This window comes from Epinephelus moara, chromosome 21 (assembly GCF_006386435.1).
Source record: "Epinephelus moara isolate mb chromosome 21, YSFRI_EMoa_1.0, whole genome shotgun sequence".
NCBI classification, from domain to species: domain Eukaryota; kingdom Metazoa; phylum Chordata; class Actinopteri; order Perciformes; family Serranidae; genus Epinephelus; species Epinephelus moara.
Window position 1 is genome coordinate 6,041,693 of NC_065526.1, and position 22,359 is coordinate 6,064,051.

Below are 22,359 nucleotides of genomic sequence, written 5' to 3' on the forward strand. Positions count from 1 at the left end.
CCTCCCCACGCTGCTATTTCCTCAGAGGTTTATAAGGTATAAGTTTAGCACAGAATGACATGAGAAAAATAAGCGGAGCAGAAGATGGAGAAGGTGTTGTAATTAAATTATCCTGAGTCTCCACCACTTTGTCACCTTTGTCTATCATCGTCAAGGATGAATGCATATATAAACAGAATTAAAAATAGTGTTAATGCTAATAATAGGAAATAATGGCAGAGGAGATTAGGATAGGAACAGAAAATTCAATGAATGGACACCATCATGTGGGATGACAGAAGTGTTGCCAACATGATGTACAATGTGTTTTTTTAAACATACATTTGATTATATAATGAAATCTTGTATGTTATATTTTAAAGAGTATGAGGTGCCACTCTAAGCACTAGCGTTTGCACGTGTAGCCGTCCGTTGCCATATTATCTCTGTTAGAAAACTGAAGCCGAGTCTCTCCATATGAAGCACGTTATCAGTGAATTTGCAGTTTGTTTGGTCTAAAAAATGTTCCAAAATAGTAAAAAATGACCGTCTCAATTACCCAAAATCCAAACAGCTTGTTTTGTCAAACTAAAAATCCCAAAATATTCAGTTTACAATTTGAAACAGAGAAAAAAAAACATACTTAAAGTGATTAACACTATCAAAAGTGCTGATTAATGCTCTATCAATTGACTAATCAATTCTAATGGATTCAGACTTTGCTTAATTTCCATGTCATTTAAATTATTTTGCATGCTGTGTATATTCATATATACAGTACACTGAGCTAAACTGAATGCAGTTTAATACAATTTATCCTACCTTTATGATATTTGATTTGTGAATGTATTTCGACATCAGAAAAAAAACTCTGAGATTTGTGACATTGATTCCAGCCCTTGTTTGAAGTGACTTGTGAGTCAGTGTGTTTTATAACTTCACACAACAAACTCAGGGTTACTTTATTTAACAAATTATCCCTTGATGATTTCATGTACAGGCGTAACACAAGCGCAACAATTCATTATTGTCCTCTGAGTGCACACTGCAGCCCTGAATTAAGGTGAATTAATGCACGTCAGTCACTAAAAGACGCTGAATGAATGGAGACCACACAAACCGTCCACAGTTAGAATACAGCCCATGTGCTGACCATGCATAGGTAATGCAAAGCAGACTGGATTTTGGACCAAAATGTGCTTTAACTTGGACAAAACTTTAAACTTTACAACGGATCCACTGCTCGGGGTGATGAAACCAGGGGGATGGATGTGTCGATGTACGTGAAGCGAGCCATGAAGTTGTCATCGTGGCAAAACCGTCACTGCATTAAATTGTTTCCAGCTGAAAGAAACCATATAACTTTAAATAGCTCCTAAATCAATACGACGCACTGAGCATGAAGTGTAAATCAGGATGTCGGGAGAAACGTAGCAGCCTGTTTGAGTGATGTAAAAAGTCTGATTAACGGTTAATGTTCTTGTGATTAAAAATAAAGTCTCACTCTATAACACAAGACACTAAGAGAGCAGCTGCGTGGCTGAAGGAGGGAGCGGAGATGCTTGTTCTGCTGGCAGATCTGAGTTGATCATAGGAGGTGTTACATGGGTTTTATACAAAGATAAGTGTTAAACTTTTCTTCATTGTTGTATTTGTGTTCCTGTAAAACCTCAGAAAAAATAATGAAAAACCACAATCCCCTTGAGCCCAGTGTGACGGCCGCAGTCCAACACAAAGAGATATTTAATTTACTTAAATCTAAGACAATAAAGAACACAGCAAATCCTCAGTTTTTGAGAGTTGGAATCGGCATTTGTTTTTGCATTTCTGTGTGAAACATGACAGATTTATTATTAGAATAAAGGCTGCAACTAACAACCATTATGATAATCAATTAATCTGATGATTATTACTTTGATTAATCAATTAGTAATTGAATAAAAAGAAAACAACTGCATTTTATTACAGTATTTTTACCCTTTTATTCAAAAAAACAAAAGATATTCCTCATCCTCTTGTACAATACTCCTTCAGACAACTTTGAAATAAAAAGCAAATGTATTCTACATCAAGAGAAAGTACAGACAACGCAACTACAATAAAAAAATAAAATAAAGAAATGGACATGGGGATGCAGTGAGAATAAAAGGGAAATGTAACCAATATATATTTAATCAGATTTGCTCAAGTTTCCGTATTGAAGAAATAAAGGGCAAAAATTGGAAGATAGCAAGTTCTTCCCCATCTTCTAAGTGGTCACGTCTGAGCTCGAGTGCACAGCTGATATTTACGTGGCTTCAGTGTGGACGGTGTTGGACGCTTGCTCACTGTTAGGACATGGTGGAGACTTTGCCACTAGAGCTGTGACTATTAATCGATTGATTGAGTAGTTGTCAACCGTCAAATTAACTGCCATTAATTTGATAATCGATTAGTAATTTTAAATGAAAAAAAAAGTCAAAATTAACTTACTTAAATGTGAATATATTTTGCTTTCTTCACTCCTCTGTGACATTAAACTGAATATCTTTGGGTTGTGGACAAAACAAGACGTTTGAGAACGTTGTCTTCGACATTGGGAATCATTGATTGACATTTCTCACCATTTTCTGACACTTTATAGACCAAATGACCAATCGATTAATTGAGATAATAATCAACATATTCATCAACAATGAAAATGAACAGCAGTTGCAGGCCTAGTTGTGATAGCGCGGGCGGTGCATCATAACAGACCCAGCCAATCGAAGATAAAATTCTTTGCCATCTATTTTTATTATCACTTTAATTGATTAGTTGTTGCTGTCCCAATCAAAAGAGTTGCTGATTAATTTCTGCCAATGGATTTATCGATTAATCAACTCGTCAATCCAGCTGTGTGAATGAAGTCTCTACCAGCACCAGTAAAAACTAGATATGAATTTCAGCTGCGTTAGTGCATTAATAATGTGGTTATTCACAGCATTTAATTAAAAAAAAAAGAAAAAGAATACAGATGATTTGGAAGCTCAATTACCAGTTTCATAATAATATGTAATTTGCTGGATTGATATAAATATAGAAATACAGGAAATTGTGACTTCCTGTGCCCCTCACCCACTTCTGAAGCCAAATCTCCGCGCTTGCATGCAATTAAAAATTTGTTTTTGGTTACACAACCAACTATTCCTCCCCTCAAGGACTAATGGTGTTTGCCCAATTTGCATATATTTCTTTAAAAAAAAAACTAAGTGCTTTTCGCTTTTGGCAACAAATGTGTCACTTTGTCATTGTACCACTTTGTTGTAAGCCCCAGTTGGATGGGATTAGTTTTACGGGGAGGGAGGAGGGGAAATGTAATCGAAAATGGAAGCATGTCTGTAAATTTGAGTCCCATCTGAATCTTGCCATGTCAGTAACTTGTGCGGATTTTAGCGGCCGGCCAAATCTGGGACCTCCCAAATAACCTCTGATAAAACCTCAGCTAGTCCCATCCGAAATGACAACCCTGAGATAGTTTGCAAATAATGTGTCATTTCCTTTGGGGGCGGACGGGGGAGGGAGAGGGACTCGGCAAGCTCCCCTCTGGCTTTAACCCCCAAACTGACATCACTTTGCTCCAGATGCAACATTTCGGCCCATTTTTCCTGTTTTGTCATCGTTTAAACAAGTTTGCTGTCAGTTGCGGAAATTGCGTTTGATTATTATGATACATTTTCGTTGCGATGGCAGCACATGAATGGAGTTCTGCAAAACTGGGGACTGATTACGCACGTTTCTCCTCGCCTGCATGTTGTTCATTAACATCACACGTGTTCTGTATTAGCAGTCACTCAATGTACATTTTGCAGAAAACTAATCCAGTTTGAATGGCGCTGCAGTGTGTAAAAATTTTACATGGTGTCGATGCATTTTTCCCCCAGAAGGTGTGAACATCAACACATCACCTGCTGGAGACGTGTTGAGGAGTGAATGAATCTGTTGTGAGTGTGTTGTGAGTTGAGGTGATGTGGAGGGGGGGGGCGCTGTCAGGCCAATCATGGTGTCTCTGGTAAAAATGTGTTTTTAACATTGCAGAGAGCTGGAGGTGAGCAGTGTGTGTGTGGGTGGGTGGGTGGGTGTGTTTGTGTGGGGAGTGCTAGAATTATGCGTGGAGGAGGCGAGAAGTGCGGCTGTCAGTGCATCTCTGAAGAGACTGATTGAAAAGAAGCAACCTCTCTTTTTGTGTGTCAGTGTGGAGCTGCTCTCTGCTCCTCGCCGGCGACCCCACTGCTTAACCAACTGCTCCGAGGTCAGCCTATTCATTTCAATGCCAAGCAGGATTGGCTACTGAGCTCAGAGTAACCTGTGGCTGATTATCAGAGAATGAAACTGACATTTTAGGTTTTTTTCTCCGCACACATTTTTGAATTTGTAGTTCAGCTTTTGCAGAATGCACATGATCTCAATGAGCCCAAGTAACCTTTGTAAAGTGCAGAGCTGGAGAATGTTAAGAGCAGTGAATCACCATGAAACGTTTCTATAGCAAGCAGTTGGTTTAAAGGTATTTTTCGTAAACCCGTCTCCTCCTTCTTACACTGCTTGAACGTACACTGCAAGCTCCTATTGTAGGAATGTTACATTAGTTGTAATGGAAAGCAGAGATAGGAATTGATTGTCATGCCATTATCGATTCTGCGTGTCGGTGTGGTTCTTTATAATTCCTGATCAGTTTTCTGTATGTAAAAAACAGAAGGCCTACACAGGTTTTCAGCATCAGTGTAACGTGTGGACGAGGACATGGGCAGATGAGACTGGAAGATATCGTTTTCCAGCATTTATTTTCTCCTGCAAAAGACAGTATGGCACATTAACTGTCTTCTGAACACTTATTTCTGCACCTCTGCTCCTAAAAAGATAACATATACGTCATGTTACACCAGAAATTGGATATTAAAAAATGCAGCGCTATGTTAATCACATGGCACAAGGCGGCTCGCCCTCGTACAGATGCAAACTAACGTGACGCTAAAAACAGTAAACAATATGCCCTAAAGATTACAACAGAAACTGCTTAATTAACAGAGTAACTAATAAAGCAGTGCAGCGGCATTTTTCAATGTGACTTACCCCGAGCAGTGCAAAATGGCACTTTGAGGGGCAGACAGAGGAGCTACGGAAACCCAGGAGGCACAGAAGAGGCGATATGCAGCACGTTAATTTCCACAGGAAACATTAAAAATAACAATAAACAAAAATAACTAATAAATAGAGATACAATTCACAAATACTCAACAGAAATTTTAAATGTTAAATAACATTTACAAATATAGATATGCAACAAGAATGGAGCAGCGTGAATGGCAGTTGTAAAATGCTATATATTAAATCTAAATTGGGACAGTCAGCTTTTTCCATAAAGGGCTGTCAACTCTGGAACACAACTGAAATCAAACTGATTACAGATTAAAAATCTGTCACAATAAAAGTCAAACGCTGGCTAAAAGCAAACCAGAGCTGTAGCCACTCTTATTAAATGTGCTCAAACTTTAAGTGTAAGTGTTTTGGTGTATTGTGGTATGTATAGTAGCATGTCCATTGTAGTGGATGTATTGTGGGATATGTTGTGATGTTTGTATTGTGGCACATGTACTGTGGTAATGTGTGTTGTAGTGTGTGGATTGTGGTTTATGTTTTTATTGTGCTTGTATAATGTTGTGGTTGTATAATGTTTTAAATTGTATATTTTTCTAATAACCATTTAGGTCCACATGTAAAAGCCCAGCTAGTGACAAGAGTTGAAAATTAGCAATAGCTATAAACTAAATAAAGTTCACTTTTAACTGTGTTACATCAGCACAACTGTTGTATCATCTCACAGTCTGAACCTAGTGTAGAAACAGAGTGGAAAAGAGGCATGCCTGTGACTCAGGTGTGCAGAAACTTCACTGTTTAACCATTTTCTTTGTCAAAGACAAAACCTGCTAAGCCTGCGCGGCGCTAATGGTATTATAACAGGATATTTACCCTCAGTAACCGACGTGCTGCTCGGCTGGGGAGCAGTGGCACTCGTGCGTAGAGTGTCAAATGCATGACATTCCTGGAGCCCATGTTGGGTACAGAGATGTTTCAACATATTGCTGCGGTGTTTACACCCTTACTTGAAAATATCATTTTAAAGACATTACATGCAGCACTGCTGTCGCCTTTCTTCGTGGAATCAAACCATGTTTAGGATATTTCTTCCTCTCCACTATGGCTTCTTGTTGCAAGATTTCAGCAGCTGAGACGCACGAGTTTGATGTCATTGTTTGTTGCGATATACAACTGTCAGGAAAACATTGTGGTTCTGTTCTGTAAGTTTGGGACGCGTATGATTCTGTTGAGTCAAACAATTTGGAACCGGTTCTCGATTCACATTCCTATACTTTAGCATGCTAACTACCTGTCTAACAGAAAAGAGGCCAGCTTTGCGTCACTCTTCATCCCCACCTTCTCTTTCAGTGCTCACTGGTGAAAGTGAAAGCCAACTTCAGATTCACTCTCATTTGGGAATGAGCTTTGTCTGCTTTGCATTCTGACTCACTGTATTTGCATTTTTTGGTGCTTTGTTCGCCCTTTTTGATAGCTTAAATGTAAACATCATATAAGTCCCTTAGAAAACTAAGAATAAAATAACAAAATACAGGCAGAGAGCAGACACCACACACATCTGGTGTCTTTTTTTAATTAATAATTAAGAGCGATTACTCTTGTGTGAGTCTATACATTGTTTTTTCGGAAGATCCTGCACAGTATATCTTTAAATGTGTCAAAATTACAAGTTACAAAGTAATAATTATAGATATGTCAGGCAGTACTGAAACAATTAGTTGGTATTTGAAGGAAAATTAAAATAATTAATAGAAAAAAATCAATTATTTGATAATAATGTAAGTTCTTTTTTAATTAAAACAGCATAAAATCGCAGCTTCTCTCCTGTTAATTTCATTTTTTAGTTGTACTAAAAAGAATATTTTGCGCTTTTGGGTCATTTAAAGACATCACGTTGGAATTTTATAGACTAAGAAATTAACTGATTAATTGTACAAATAAATGGCGGATTAATTGACGTGAGTACAGGTGCAGCCTGTAGGTCAGGATTGCTGTTGATGGATGAAGCAGGCTGAGATAATAATAGTAGTGAGTTTCATTATTGCGTTGACAGGTGATTTCAACCACAAACCTTGACAGAAACAACCGCTTTTACCCTTTTTTCAAGTGCCTGCTCTTCCACACGGCTCCTTTTTGAAGACTACACACCGCCCTCTCCTCACTTTGCTTGACACTAACCTGGTTGTTCAGTCTGGGTCGCCTTTGTTCTCCTCACTTTACTAAGCTTCTTTGCTCACCCCTCTCTGTTTCACTATGTCCATCTGCCCGCTGGCACTCTATCTTATCTACTGCCTCAATCATTTGGCCGAGAGCTGCTGAACACACCAACTGTTGTGCTCTCTCTCAATAAAATAGTGAAGCATTACACCTTTCAGGGGTTTTCTGTTTGGGCTTTTTGAGCCGCACTGAAGAACATTTCAACTTAAAAGCATATTTTCTTTTCCAGAGTTCTTCTTAATGCCTCTTTAATGTAGAGCCATTTATCCTGGAAACAAAAGAAGACATAAAAGCTGCATTTTAAGTGCCTTGAATGGGAGTTTTGCATATTTAAGTCTTACAAGAACTCGTTCTGACCCACACCTAAACAGAAGATGTAAGAAGTTCCCTGATCTATTAACCGTCTCATAAACATCTGTTGACACATTAATTATTTATAGGCACTGAAACGAGCTGTAATTATGATGGAATAAGTAGCACACGCTGACGCATAGAAAGTAACCCAAAGATATATTTTCCTAAAAAATAAATCAAGCAGGACTAGAGCTGGAACCATTAGCCGAAAAATCAATTAGTCAGTAGATTAATCTGCAAGTATTTCTGATAATCAATTGTTCCTGTCATCAAAACTGCCAACCATTGAGTGGCTGCAGACTTTGCCTTAGTTTCAACTGTGAATATTCTTTTTTTTTTATTCTTTTCTAATAATGCACTGAATGTTTTTCAGTTTTGGACTGTTGGGTGGGACAAAACAAGATGTTTAAAGATGTCACTTGTGACTCTGGGAAACTTTTATGGACATTTTTACTATTTTTTGTGCATTTTTTTAGTCCAACAATTAATTGAGAAAATAATTTGTACAATAACCAATAAAGAAAATCATTAATTTTAGCCCTAAAGCAAACAGTGCAACAAACTGTACATCAGAATGGAGCAAAGCCATATCATTTATTTTGACTTCTCTAAACACATCTTTTTGTGTTGCAATGAAAAAAAGATGAAACTGCTCTTAAACCTCGTCAAGACTTTTCTTAAATCATTTTATCCGAAAATAGTATAAAATGTCAAAAAGTATGTTCAAATTGCTTGTTTTGTCCAATCGGCAGTTCTAAACTCATTTATACATATCCATTTAACCGTGATAGAAGACTTAGAAAAGTGAAATTCTTCTTTAAAGAAAAAGATTTAAAACGATGTATTGATTATCAAAATAGTTATCGATTAATCGACTACTCGTCAGCTATCAAAACTCATCGAAAAAGGTTTGTTTAGGATAATTTGTTGCTCCTAAAAGTTTGAATGTGAATTCCAGCACACACTTATAATACCTCTGCATTGATTTATTTTAAAAAATGTTGTTCTCAAGGCAAATTCCAACATCAGAAAATGACACAGTGCTTAAATACAGCCCATAATTGAATGATTGTCCTCAGCTGTATTGAAGGTGTGTCCATGATCACACAGAAACCACCGCTCAAGGTTCCCTCGACTATTTGAGCGAACAAAATAGGTTGATTAACATTCAAAATCCCAAAAGTTAATGGCAAATTTACATAAGACACAGCCCAAATATTTAGTACACAAAAACGTGTCTCATAACCCCTAGATTCATCCATATAAATACACAAAAATATGCACAGTAAACCACATTTGACTTATTTATATATATTAATTTGACCATAATATAAGACTTAGAAAACCAGAAAATATTCTTAAAATGAAAATAAAAAGACTTAAAATTATAAAAATAGTTAACGATTGATTAACTGACTAATTGCTGCCGCTCTACTTTAATCAAAAAAAGCATAAAAAGGTTTATTTAGGATATTTTGTTGCTCTTAAGTTGAAGTTAAAACGGTTTTTAAACTTACTCAAAACTTTTCCCAGTTGGTCCAAAACATAGTATAAAATATCTAAATGTCCAGCACAATTTCTTGAATTCCAAATGTTTGGTCAAATTGCTTGTTTTGTCCAATCAACAGCTCAAAACCGATTTGTATTTATTCATTTGACCAGAGTAGAAGACTAAGAAAACCAGAAAATGCACCCAATCTAGAACCAATGAAATTCTTTTTAAAATGTTATACTATCAAAATACTTGTCAGTCAGTTCATCAATGCATCTCTACTTTTATAAAAAAATAAAAAGAGGTTTGTTTAGAATATTTTGTTGCTCTCAAGTTAAAGTTAACGCTGCTTTTAAATGTCGTCAAGACTTTTCTCAATGAATCACTTGGTCTGAAAATAGTATAAAATATCCAAATCTGAATTTCCCAAAGGCCAAATGTATGTTCAGATTGCTTGTTTTGTCAAATCAGCAGTTCAAACCCCACTAATATGTATTAATTTAACCATGATAGAAAACTTAGAAAGCCAGTAAAAGTTCTCAATTGAGAACTATTGAAATTCTTCCTGAAAGAAAACGACTCAAAACGAGAAATGGATCGTCAAAATGGTTGTTGATCAGTTGGTCGACTCATCGCTGCAGCTCTACCTTCAGGATATTTTGTTGCCTGTTAAAGTTTAAACTGCTGTTTCACAAGTCAAGACTTGTCACAAGTTAATTAATTAGCCCATTAAATGTCATATCTGCTTCACAAAATGACTTAATTTCCCGCCGACCGTAAAATTATTCCTGCTATATTCGAGACATTTGAGAAGTCTTAATTATGTCAGCTGTAAACCACAGTTTACAACCTGTTTATCCTGATGGTTTATCTTATCAGCTCGGTGCTGAGAAAACACACTCTGCAGACTGAGCTCCGTGTCAGCCCATCTCTGTATCTGGCAGTTGATGGCAAGTTCTCTGCATCTCTGGTGGAGCCAAGGAAATGACATCATGTCCCTGTAGGGGTTGAAAGCGCAACCCTGACAGGACTGTCATGACAAAAGAGTTCCTTGGGAACATCAGGGTGCACCGAGGACGAAAAAAAAAGTGTCTGGAGGCTGTGTTTTCTTAGTTCCTGTAGTTCCCGTCTCCTACTTCTAGCCCATCAACCATTTTGTGATGTTTGAAATTCCCCTCTCACATGTGTCTTTTTTTTGCCCTGAATGTAGGGCATGGGGGCGGGGCCCAAAGTTCTCCAAATTAGTAGTTATTCAAAGAGTGGAAGACGGATCATTGTGTTGGCAAGATCCAGCTCAACAGAGCCACATCTCTATTTCACTTGTAGGTTTTCAGCTTACACTTGGACTTGCGCATTAGTTTTGTCCCAGTCTTACTTGATATGTATGTATGCGCTCTTTATCTCTCTCTTCTCGGCGTTGACAATTGAAAATAAATTAACATTCCTGGGCTTTATTTTTGTCTTCTCTAAGCCTGTGGAGAAAACTTGGAGGCGAACCCGGGAGGTCAGGCCATACTCACAGGCTGTCAATCCTCCGCGGTGACCCTACCGCCCCTCTCTTTCTCCCCCTTCCATTCTTCTCCTCCTCTGCTCTCCCTCTCCCATCCATTTAGTCCCTCCCGGCTTAGAAACTCCCAAACTCCCCCCTTCTCCCGCTCGCTCTTTCACTGGACGCCTCTCCAGCTTGAGTGAGGCAGACACAAGCTTTGTCAAAGGAGACTCACATTCATTCAGCCGGCTGTTGCACGCAGCCTTGTATTTCATGTGAAGACATGTGGGCTGTCTCCTTCTATCCATTTATTTTAATTATGTTTTAATTGCTTGCCGTCCTCTTTTTAAATGCTTGCTTATTATTTCTATCAGGCTGATGTGAAAAATTGGCTGTGGACTGTGATTCTCTCCATTATCTTAACTGATGATAGATTTCTCTCCTTGGGTTTCCACTGTGTATGTATGGCAGACAAAGAAAAACAGATGTCGTGAATGTTTGCGTATCATTTTTCATTCCATTGGTGGGTTGTTGTTTTTTTGGTCTTGTTTCCAGAAAGACATACTGTTAATAGAGAGAGAAATCCTGAGGGGATGTATATACTTGTATTTTTTTAGGACGAGGAGCTGAAGGCACAGATGAAAACTAATAACTTCTATTTTGTCAGTGGTCTTCTGGTGTAAATTAAGCCTTGAGCTCATTAGATTTAGTGTAGGTGGTGACAGTTAGTCATAACTGTGTACCTAGTTTTTTTTTTTTTTTTTTTTCTCCTTAACGTATCTGCCTCAGTGGAACATGATGATCATTATGCTAAAATCGCTGGCCGAGAAACAAGTAACCTCAATTCCCAGGTTTTTGGGGAGGGGGGGTTGGTGTAGATAATTCCTCAGCACAATCTCTGAGGGGTTAACGATGCCTCACTTACCTCTTAAAATCATTTTCTGCTTGAGATCATCCTAGCCCCCCACAACCATCATCCCCCCTGTCCCCTGATGTGAAATTATGATACGTCTGTCAGTGCTTGTGGAGAGCATCTTAATGTTAATCGCCTAATCCTTTTATCTCAAGTCCGGGCCGATTCAGTGCAGAAATCCCACCAAACAAAACAGTGTTTTTAGGAAGATGAGCATGGCTGTGTCCTCCACCAGCTTAAGGGAGAAAGGAGACATGTTACTCAGCGGGGCGACGGCTGATCAGGAGAAAGAACCCCGGGGTGGTGAGGGCAAGTCTGCATCCGCGAGGCCTGGCAGGCTCTCGCCCCCTGGTGTCTGGAGGGGCTGTGTGGCTCAGCAGGCCCAGCAGGCCAGAAGGGCAGGGGGATGTCCCCCCAACAGTTTCCAATCTCCTCCTGTCAACCACCATTATGGTTACCCCATGGCCCCAGGCCTCATATTTGCAGAAGATAAATGGCTGAGGAAGAAGTCACGTGTGTCTCAGGAGACTTGGTGTTGTGCCTCATGCTGAAGTGGTGGCAGTCTTGTTAGAGGAGCGTCAGCAGCCTCAGTGGATGTGGTGCGAGACTTCCCGCTCAGGAGAGCTCGTACCCTCTAGTTTGATCTTATCTGATCTGGTTCGGCGCCACTGGCAGATAAACAACTGGAAGACAATAAAACCACATTTCCTATAAAAACCACCCAAGTTTAACTGATAAATTATAAGTTAGCTGTATGTGCGTTTCCTTGGCACAGACTGTGCTGCACAACTGTTCAGCCAGGGTGACCTCAAATGAAAATAAACACTCTCAGGCTGCTAGGTGCAGATCCAGCCCAGGCCTTTTCATTTTTTTTTGTCTGCTATTATCCTCCGACCAGGCGTTGGTCATGTATAGAATGAATCCCATGGTGACTTAAATTATTACTCAGTATGCTAATGTGAAAGCTTCCCATGTTTTGTGGGTTCACATGTTGCCAAAAATATCCAAGCGCATTAGTGAGGCCCGGAGAGCGATCAGAGCTGACTGCTGTGCTGCTCAAATTTAGGTTCATTATAAAATAATCAGGGTAGTTGACGAGTGGCTCTGGAGGAGAGGCATTCAGAGACGGGAAACATTCACTCTCCTCTGCATAGCGACGGCTACCAAGTGACCGATCCTGTTTACAGTGTGGATGTGTGCATGTGTGTGTGTGTGTGCAGTGGGGAGATGCTGGATAGTAACCACATGGGAATAAACAAGCTACAATATATTGGTGTGTGTGTGTGCTCGTGTGGGTGGTGAATGCTGTCTACACATGTGTCTACATCTTCAGAAGTGTGCATGTCATTGGTTATGTGTTTGTGCAGGCATGCATATGTGAGTCTGTGTGTGTGTGAGTGTGTGTGGCATTTCACATATGATACAACACATCCCTCCTCGGTGTTTGACTTTGGTAAGCAGCTTATCTGTCTGGTGTGTTAGTCCGTCTCAGGCTCTAACCTTTTGCTGCGTTTGCAGACAAAGGGCTGTTTTTTGCCACCCCTTGATAAGGAAGGAGACAAAAGTAGCTCTCAAAGCAGCTGTGTCTCTAATGGCGTCCTGTGTGAACGTGTTGCTGGAGCGACACGCTTTCTCCCGCGGGGATCCGGGAGTAAATGGGGAAGGTTGAACGGGGAAGAGTGGGAGAATGAAGCAGTGTAAACATTGTGTTGTAACACGTCGCAGAGTGCTGAATAAGTGCCGGGAACCAGGCACCCTGTCTGCTTTGTTTTCATGTTGGTGCCGTCATAAACATTTTAGGAGGACGTTTTAATAATTCTGCGAAAAATGCTTTTGTCTATTCAAACAGCAGTCAGGGATGTATTTTCAGGGTGTTCATAATTGTGTTTGACTGTATTTAATTTATATATTATTTAATGCATGCTTGTAGAATCCAGATATATATATATAACGGGAGTTTGGGGGTCCTCCACCAGAACATTTCCTGCATTTCTGTGAATTTTTAATACACCAATTTATGGTGTAAATATTTTTAATTTTGTCAAAATAAAGATGCTCAGCTTTAATGTTTTTATTGATGGGGACAAATGCACATTCTTAGTATTAAGGGGACACGTCCCTTACATCCCCCCAAGCTCTACGCCTGTGTCTGTGATGATACTAATGATAACCGTCCATTTCCTCCATTTTTATGCTCTTTCTTCTCTTTTCCCCAGATGAGAAGATGACTGGTGATACGTCTCCGAGAACTACTGATCGTTGACATCGCTCCAGCTTTCCGTTCTTCCACTGCGAACCACCGAACCACTATTATTAGCTAACAGGCTCCCCGGATTGTCTGCATACAGCACACAATGGCCTCTGCACTGTGGAGGTGTCCGATGTTTCGCTGCCTCTTGCTCCTTCTCTTCTGCTTTCACTGCTCACAAGGTGAGTTACCATGGAGTTGCGTGACAGAAAGTGTTAATGTGATTCTGGTCAACCTTTCAAGAAGCCACTTATTATTCAGCTTACAGTATGAATGTGTGGAATTTATTAGCACACATTCTTCAGCATGTGATAATAGTTCTTCTTCAATGGTTTTACCCTTGGACTGTGAAAAATGTGTTTCAAACACTTTGCGCTGAACTCATTGAACATTCCTGCCAACCCATGGACACTTTTACTGACACATTTCATTCACTCCCAGAACAACACTCAAACGGTGTGTCAGAGACCTTCTCTTAAAGGTTCATAACCGTACCTTTTTTTTGCAATGTGAGCTTCATAGCAGATTGTCTGAGTGTACTTTGAGGTACCAGAGCCACAGAGAGTAGATGCATTTTTATTTTTGCCTAAATCAGATCATTCTTTGCAGCCAGTGCACCTGAAAGCATCAAAAGCAGGGCAATTGATTCAGCGCCAGACTCGGAGACTGGGGAAAGTATGTGTCAGTGTTTTTAATTGTCTGCAATGACATCCCAAGGCTCTTTTTTGCTTCCTTCCCTCACTTTTGATTAGTACATTTGGCTGTAATTACAAGTATTGTCACAAAACACTCCCGTCTGTTACATGCCCATCAAAACCACTGATGCTGGTATGCCTGCTTAATGATGATCATTACATTTTTTCCCCCTTTCAGTCCCATTGTACCAGGAAACAAAGTAACCCAAAATCACATGCTTGTGTGCCAAGCATTGATTACAGATACATAGTTGAAGCACATTATTTTGGGGGCTTCCTTTTCAATTTGGATTTTGCCCTTGAACTCCCTCTTGCTGTTTTGTTCTGAGATAGATTTCTCTTCCAGTTTTATTTTAGGTCTGGCTGTAGTATACAATTTGTTAACAAAGACAGATTGCTATGGAGCAGGCTATCCCAGCAGTCTTTTAAAGTGGAGGTGCTTTTTTTTTTTGTAGATTAGCAATTTTAGATAATATGGAAGAGTCTTACTGAGGCATTTGAAGAATTACCCTCTGATTTGGCCTGGCTGAGATACTGAGTTGAATAGTTGGATTTCTTAAAGAGGAATACTGCTTTGGTATGCAGAAAGTTCAGGTTTTGGGTTTCAGTTGATGTGAGAGCTCTCAGGCCTAAGAATGCATATTTGCCCATCCATCAATAAAGGAATGTGTGTGAGTGAGTGTGTGTGTGTGTGTGTGTGTGTGTGTGTGTGTGTGTGTGTGTGTGTGTGTGTGTGTGTGGGTCCCTCTGAAAACAATATCTGATTCTATCCACATGCCACTCACCTTCAGCCTGTCCAGCCCGGAGGGCCGGCATCCCGGCGCGTTATGATCTACACTTCCATCACTGTGGCGGCAACAAAAACTCTACTTGATAATTGCCTCATGTCCCTCACCAGGAGAGAGTTTAATCAGGTTATCGCTTTCACCCAAAACATTCCTCACGCGTTGAAATGCTCATTGACACAGCTGAAAAGAAAGTGATTTTTCTTTCTGGTGGTATTGACTTCCCCGGCAAATTGGAAGAATGAACACGAGTCGGGCCTTTGGTTTGACAAACTTCATCAATGTGTGAAAAATCAAATGGGATTGTCCACTAGCAGGTGTACCGTTTAAGTTATATCCCTTAAAGCTGCTATAATCAATAATTTTATATTAATAATATACTAAATGACAATGTGAAGGAGTCATAGTAAACCTGCAGATGAATTATCACCTGAATCCGAAGCTCTCTCAGCTTTATATCGAGTTTCAGCTCACTGGTCAGCTGTCCTAACTTTACGGTTTTGGTTCACTCTCAGTTTCCAGCAAAAAAAGCTCTAAAAACTCACCCCACACTACCCACTCAGCACCAAAGCACGGACAGACACAGTAAGAGACTATCTGGTGAACATAATGGAGCATTTAGCAGCTGAGGAGACAAATATTTCCCCCGGGAGCTGGTAGAGACCAAAAATGGAGATAAAACAGAGGATAATTGAAACAGCTTAATGTGATCACATCTGGCCGGGTCAAAACGATCATTATAAGCACATAATTATTATAACTGGTTTCTTTTTCTTTATTTCCCATGCAGATTATCATCTCTATTTACTTACTGACTGTTTAAAAATACAGTGCAGCTGTTTCAAACACTTCAAATTACCATCAGGTACTCAAAAATAAATTTCCGCTCTCATTGGCATTTCAAATGTTTTCCGCTGTGTATTTTTGTCTCGTCTGTCCCCACTGGTCCTTAAGCCATTGATTGCGTGGAACAGTGTCAGCCTCAGCATCCTCCGCGTGCAGTTTCTTAAATGTTCTCTTTTTTTGGATCGTTCAAACCAGCCTATGGAAACATTTTGATATTGTCCTCTTCCAGGCTAGCTGCCAATTCTTCTGCCTCCAAGGGCCGGCTCAAGGGGGCATTATGTAACAGGGCATTATCAATAGACTTGATGAGGGCGCTTTCAGTCACAGGTTTTTTTCCCCTTTGCAAATAAAGTTTAAAAAAAGAATAACCATAGTTTTAAAGTGTTTTCCATATGTTGTCATGTATGAACAGACCCTAAATGAACACTGTAAGAGGACTGCTTGATCACTATAAGCAAATTATTTAAACAGCATCTGTATACAAATGATTCTGTCCCAATTTTTGGATCCAAATGGATGCTAATGTTGCTCTGTAACTGCTGGATGTGACAGAGCAACATTAGGCAACTGCTACCCACAGGTACTGTTTGGAACTGTTTGCTAACAAGTTCACCGTATTAATTTAAAAGGTGATGACACACTGTGAAAGCCGGCCTCGTTTTTTAATGTGAATTTTGAGGCAGTAGGATGTAGTAGGAAGGAAGTAGGAAAGGTTTGGTTCAAACTAGCAATTACTTATAGCTTTGATACAGTGAGAACCAATAATTAGCCAAAATTAAGATATAAAGAATAACTATTGCTAAAAATGACCATAGATACTCTTTAAAATGGGGTTTGATGGCATGAAAATATGTAACTTAAATGTCCATTTTTTTTGGCTTTTTAAGATTTTTAATTGGGCATAATTGTGCAGAGAAAACGTCACACTGGCATTTCCAAATTCCCCATATATGCTATTTTTTGTTCTCACTATTTGCACTCCTTCACTTCTCCATCCTTGCGCCGTTATATAACAGATCTATAAAATGACGCTCCTGCTGGAGTAAACTAGGTCACGCAGGTATCAGATTTGTTTGAGATGTTTCAGACCGCCCAGTCTGCTCATATGAAAGACGACGACCAGATTCAAAGGGAGCAGCCACAAAGGTGGGGCAAGTGCACAGGCACATACCTGCTGTGACTGAATGAGAGCTGTTATCTGAATCTTTAAAGTAAAGAAAGCCAGATTCAGGGGGGATTATGCCGTAAAGTCTAGTGTCAACGCTTTTAGTTGGCTGTTGTGTTTAAATGCCAGGAGGAGAGAGCAGGCACTCTGGCCTTCATATCTAAATACTGCACAAAAGGGAAATGTAAAAGATTAAGTGGTTTGTGTCGTATCTGCAGAGACGGGGATCAGAGCGAAGAGGCAGTGTTTGTTTAGGTCCTAGCAAGTGTTCCAGCATGGGCAGTGTGAATGCTGGACATTAGTATGCAGGTTTTTTGAATAATCAAGTCAGTAGACACAAGAATCTTGTGTAAGGAAAAAATGCAAAAAGGAGCAATGGATTCCTAAAAAAAGAATTTCTGCTCTGTTTTTTCTGTTAGTTTTGAGCCCCCCGCTGCTCTGGATAACGCACTGCACATTTCTCGCTCAGGGAGATTGTGAAATATTCCTCGGTTGAACATACCAGCATGCTTGTGTTTCTCCCCAAAAGGTTGTAAAGGTTAACAATACGTCTCAGCACAACATTTGTCTCAAGCAGTGCCATACATTGTGCTGATGGAGGACCCTCCCTCGTGCCACACTGGCATTTCCAGTCCTGGGGTTGACTGAATGGGGGAAGCTATTGTGCTCTAACTCCTCTCTGGCCCCGGGCCATACACATCCAGTCTGTCATCCATTGATATGCTTGGCTTGCCATTTTATAATTCATATTGAATGCTGCGGGTCCATGGCAGGGCGATCATGAATTATCAGCTAAACCATGGGAGATTCACAGATGACTGGTCAATCTGTGTGGTGAGAACAAGCACAGAGGAAGAAAAAAAATCTGATATATCAGTCTTGCATGAAAATTCTGCACAACTGGAAGCATTTCAAGAAGTAAGGCTGGGGTTCATCATCTGGATTGAATAGGCTTTCCTACAGATTGGGAGCCACATGGAGACAGATAAATCATCACGTTTGTTATTTTTGTCTTTATTTCTAATACAGTTTTGTCATCGTTCTGCCACAATCCCCGCAGTATGCAGCTTTGCAGTTTGAGTACAGAGCCCCAGATATATTTCTGTACAGCATTGCACAACAATGTGCTGTTTTAATAATAACTGAGGACCTGGAAAGTTTTGAATCATGCAAGAACATGAAATTGAAATGAGCCAGAGTCACATGAATCTCCAGGATCAGTGTTTCACTCAGAGGAAATGAAATACAATATCACCCTTGATAGGGTCATCCTAGATTTATTGCAACAGCGATTTCCTGAGTGCGTTTTTGTTAAAAGCAAAAGCAGCAAGAAATGTTTCCATCCAATATGCGAATGTGAGAGCAAAGCTCTTTTCCCTTTAGGAGAAAAGCTTTTGCTTTATTGTGTGTTTAGTCGAGATTGTAAAAGTTGTTATATCGCCAGCTGATGAACAAACACTTAATTTAATGGGCTGGGAGCAACAGTTTTCTGACAGTTTGATTTCATTTGTTAAGCATGCCTTAAATCTCTCTCGCTCGCAGCGTCTCAGAGACGTTCAATTCACACCCCGTATGGTAACAGGTTGTATAAACATTAGAGCAGATGCCTACCTCACTCTTTCCTTTCTTAAACGCTGTCCGCACTTGTTTTTTTTTTTCCAGGCAGCCTAATTCAAATAATAGATGAGTCCCGCTTACAACCACAAAGTAGTTTGCCTCAGAATCTAAACTTTTGGATTTGCTCGGTGTAAGTCTGCTTCACAGGAGGGTTCAGCTGTCATAACAAAGTAATGCATTTAATCTTGAGTGGAAGCAGAAGGGTTTCAAATAAAATCAAGTCTACACTATAGAAAGCTGTTGAGTTTTTTCCCCTTCTTTGTGTGCGGGGAGGTGTTTGCCAACAATATAAATCAGGTTTGGAACGGAGACAGAAGTATTTACGGAGGCAACAAGAACCTGTCGGATTTCGGCGCGGTTCAACGTTCACCCAATAGTTTTAAATAGCTTGGAGGCATGTCAGAACTAATTTCATTTGAACAAAAAGCACAAGAGCTAAACAAACATGTAAAAACAAAAGGAGGCGTATAACATTTAACACCAAAGGGACATTGTGCTAAGGCAATCAAAGCAGATTGTTGCTCTCACTAAATACCTGCGGCAACGAATTTTCTTTTTTAGCACAGCCACTCCAGCTGTTTTTTTTTTTGTTTTGTTTTTTTTTCCTCTCTCTAATCGTGACATACATTTTAAGCATTAATTTGTTAAAGAGAGCTTGATTTTGGAGACACATCATGTGTTTAAAAAAACACGAAGGCCATTTGAACAAAAAGCCCCCTCGCTGTTACACAAAGAAAAAGAGAGCGAGGCCTCAATTATATTTACTCGGTGTGAAAATCGTTCAAAAATGATGCATTTGTCTCTACCTGTCCTCCTCGCTCTATATCAGAAATGTCATAACAACTCGGGTCTCACATTCTTGTTTTCGGCTGGTTATGATTTACACAGTAAAGGCTGGTGGTAAAACTAATGTCGACAGTGGAAAGAGGATGGCAATCAATAAAATAAATTATGATGGATTTGGTAAATGTGCTTTTGTGTGCTTTTTTTTGTTACTCAAGTGTGTGTTGTAGTGTGTGTGTGCAGATTTTACTGATGTGTCTGTTCTTATAAACAAGAATAAAAAATTGCAGATAGGGAGTGATGTGTAAATATAAGATGACTCTGGTTCCACTTTGGTTCACCTACCAATGGTTTCTTTTCATTTCTCTCACTTTTGCATGGCTTATGGTCATGTATGATTCAAAGCAGTGTAATAATGTGTGTTGAGTCTTTTTCTCTCTGTCTCTGCCGGCTAGCTCTCACTACAGGCCATGAATGCAGCTCTGTTGCTTCCACTGTATTAGTAATCTCCTCAGGCTGAGAGGCTGTGCCATAGAGCATGACCACACATTTTTTGTCCAGGAATTAAATGTCACCTAAGGGTGGGTCACCTGCAAACAAAAGGCCACCAGCCGATTTGCAGGTATAAACAGTCAAAGATAAGGAAGCCCTCTCCCGCCGTGCAGGAAATTGAATAAGTACGCAGCAAGAAAAAAGTCAGGGAAACAGCGAAGCACAAAGAACGTTTTTGTTTGCCTTGTGCTATCGGTATTGACCCCTTCTTGTAGCGCATATCCCCATTGAGTGCACGAGGCACAATGGCCTCATCAAAGATGAGGGGCAGGAAACTGTCTGTCATCAAGATCTCCCCATCTGTGCATCTCTTATCAGTGCTCCTGTTTTCTGCTCGCATTGACCGGAATGCTGGTGGAAGGGAATGGGGCAAGGTCATCACGCTCAAGCCAATCAAAGTGGTCAGTGTTCCAGAGATAGCAGCGGGTTATAGCCAAGGAATGTGACTGGATGTGTGTTTTTTTTCACTGACTTTCCTGGTAAATCTCCGAGAGACTCTAAACAGAGCTGTATAAAAGCCCACAAAGACTTCCCCTGTTGCCCTGTATGTACATTCACATGTGTAGTATGCATACACAGTGTGCTAGCAAAAAAAAAGTCTTTGTATGCATGGGAGACTCTCGACAGCCCGCTACGACCTGCAAAGCAACGGTCACAACTTCGGTGGAGATAACTATCCATAGGCAAATTTTTGGTAGCCTTGCTCGCTAGGCTATGACTGTAGAAGAAGCTAAAAAGCAACGAGGTGCATACCAATTGTGCTTGAAAAATCTGTACAGTGAAGGGGGAAACTCGTCATAGCTTGTTAAATAATATGCTGCATTTTTTAATTCTCTCACATCTGTTTAGTTTTGGCACATTGTGACGGGAACACTGCAAAATACAAATGTATGATGATTGCAACAGAAACAAACATGAGACTATTTTTAAAAACCACCTCTAAAACCAATTTGATTCATTATCAATATCATACAAACAGAATGTCCACTATTTTATGTCTAAGGTTCTCATTTGATTTTACCCGATTGTCTGTTTTATTTTATCTTTTTTTTATATATATACATATTTGTAAAAGCACTGTCGGAAGGTAGCCTAAGAACTAAGAATGCCATTGAAGCAGCTGTTTCACTTGTCACACATACGACAATGAAGAACTTCAGCAACTTAGTCTGATTTTCATTTATGGCCTTCCACATGAATGATTTTTCACTTTCAGCATGAGCCTTCTGTTGTCACAGATTTCTCAAATTCTTTAACGTGTGGCTCCATCCTCCAACGAAAAGATTCCTTTGTTCAGAATGTCTGTCTGGAGAAAAAGCATATAATAAAGAGTTTACAGCTCAGTGCCCTTGAAGTAAATAAAAATGCCATTTTCAATTATTGTCCCAACTACAAAGTGTTTACTTAAGCTAGAGCTGGTCAGTATGGAGTAAATCAAATATTGCAGTATTTTATTTTTTATTTTTTTTACGAAATACCTCAATATCGATATTGTGACTATTAGTGCTCAAATATTTACTCAGTGTTATTTTTGATAAGTAATCATCAGTAATGTGGATATTATGAGTAAGTGGGAAAAGACAGATAAAAGAACAGCCTTGTAAGTTCAGAAAATTACACTTATGATATTATGATATCCAAAATTTAAGACAATATCAAGTCTCATATCATGATATTGATACATTGACCAGCCCTGATTTTAAACTTTCTAAGATAAAAATTTAAAAAACAAAATCATCACACCCATGATGTGGTTTATTTTCTAACATATGAATAGCTTGTATGGGCAGCTGGCAGCTAGCTGTAATGCAAGCTCAGCTACCTCTAACACGTGAGCCCGGCCTTGCAGATTGTAGCTCTCTGATACCAACCTCCTGATACTAAGCTACTTTGTGGGGTACCTCAGGGCTCCATTCTTTGACCTCTTTTGTTCCTAATTTACATAAATGACCTACCTAGGGTTTGCAGACATGTAGTGCCTTTTTTATTTGCTGATGACACATGACTGGCATCTTCACTTGACAATTTTAGCACACTCATCTGAGAAGAGAATGAAGAGCTATCATCTATTTCTAAATGGTTTCAGATGAACAAATTCTCTCTCAATATAGA

General features: G+C 39.6%; 1 protein-coding gene across 5 annotated transcripts in view; it reads left to right on the forward strand.

Moving 5' to 3' along the window:
• LOC126409092 (adhesion G protein-coupled receptor L2-like) overlaps window positions 1-22,359 on the forward strand; it is a 115,791-nt gene that overhangs the window by 14,923 nt on the left and 78,509 nt on the right. For all 5 annotated transcript variants that reach the window (XM_050075003.1, XM_050075006.1, XM_050075007.1 and 2 more), the window contains exon 2: window positions 13,773-13,986. In XM_050075003.1, coding sequence (XP_049930960.1) covers window positions 13,911-13,986 — 76 coding nt within the window. In that variant the 5' untranslated portion in view covers window positions 13,773-13,910. The remainder of the gene's footprint in view (window positions 1-13,772; window positions 13,987-22,359) is intronic.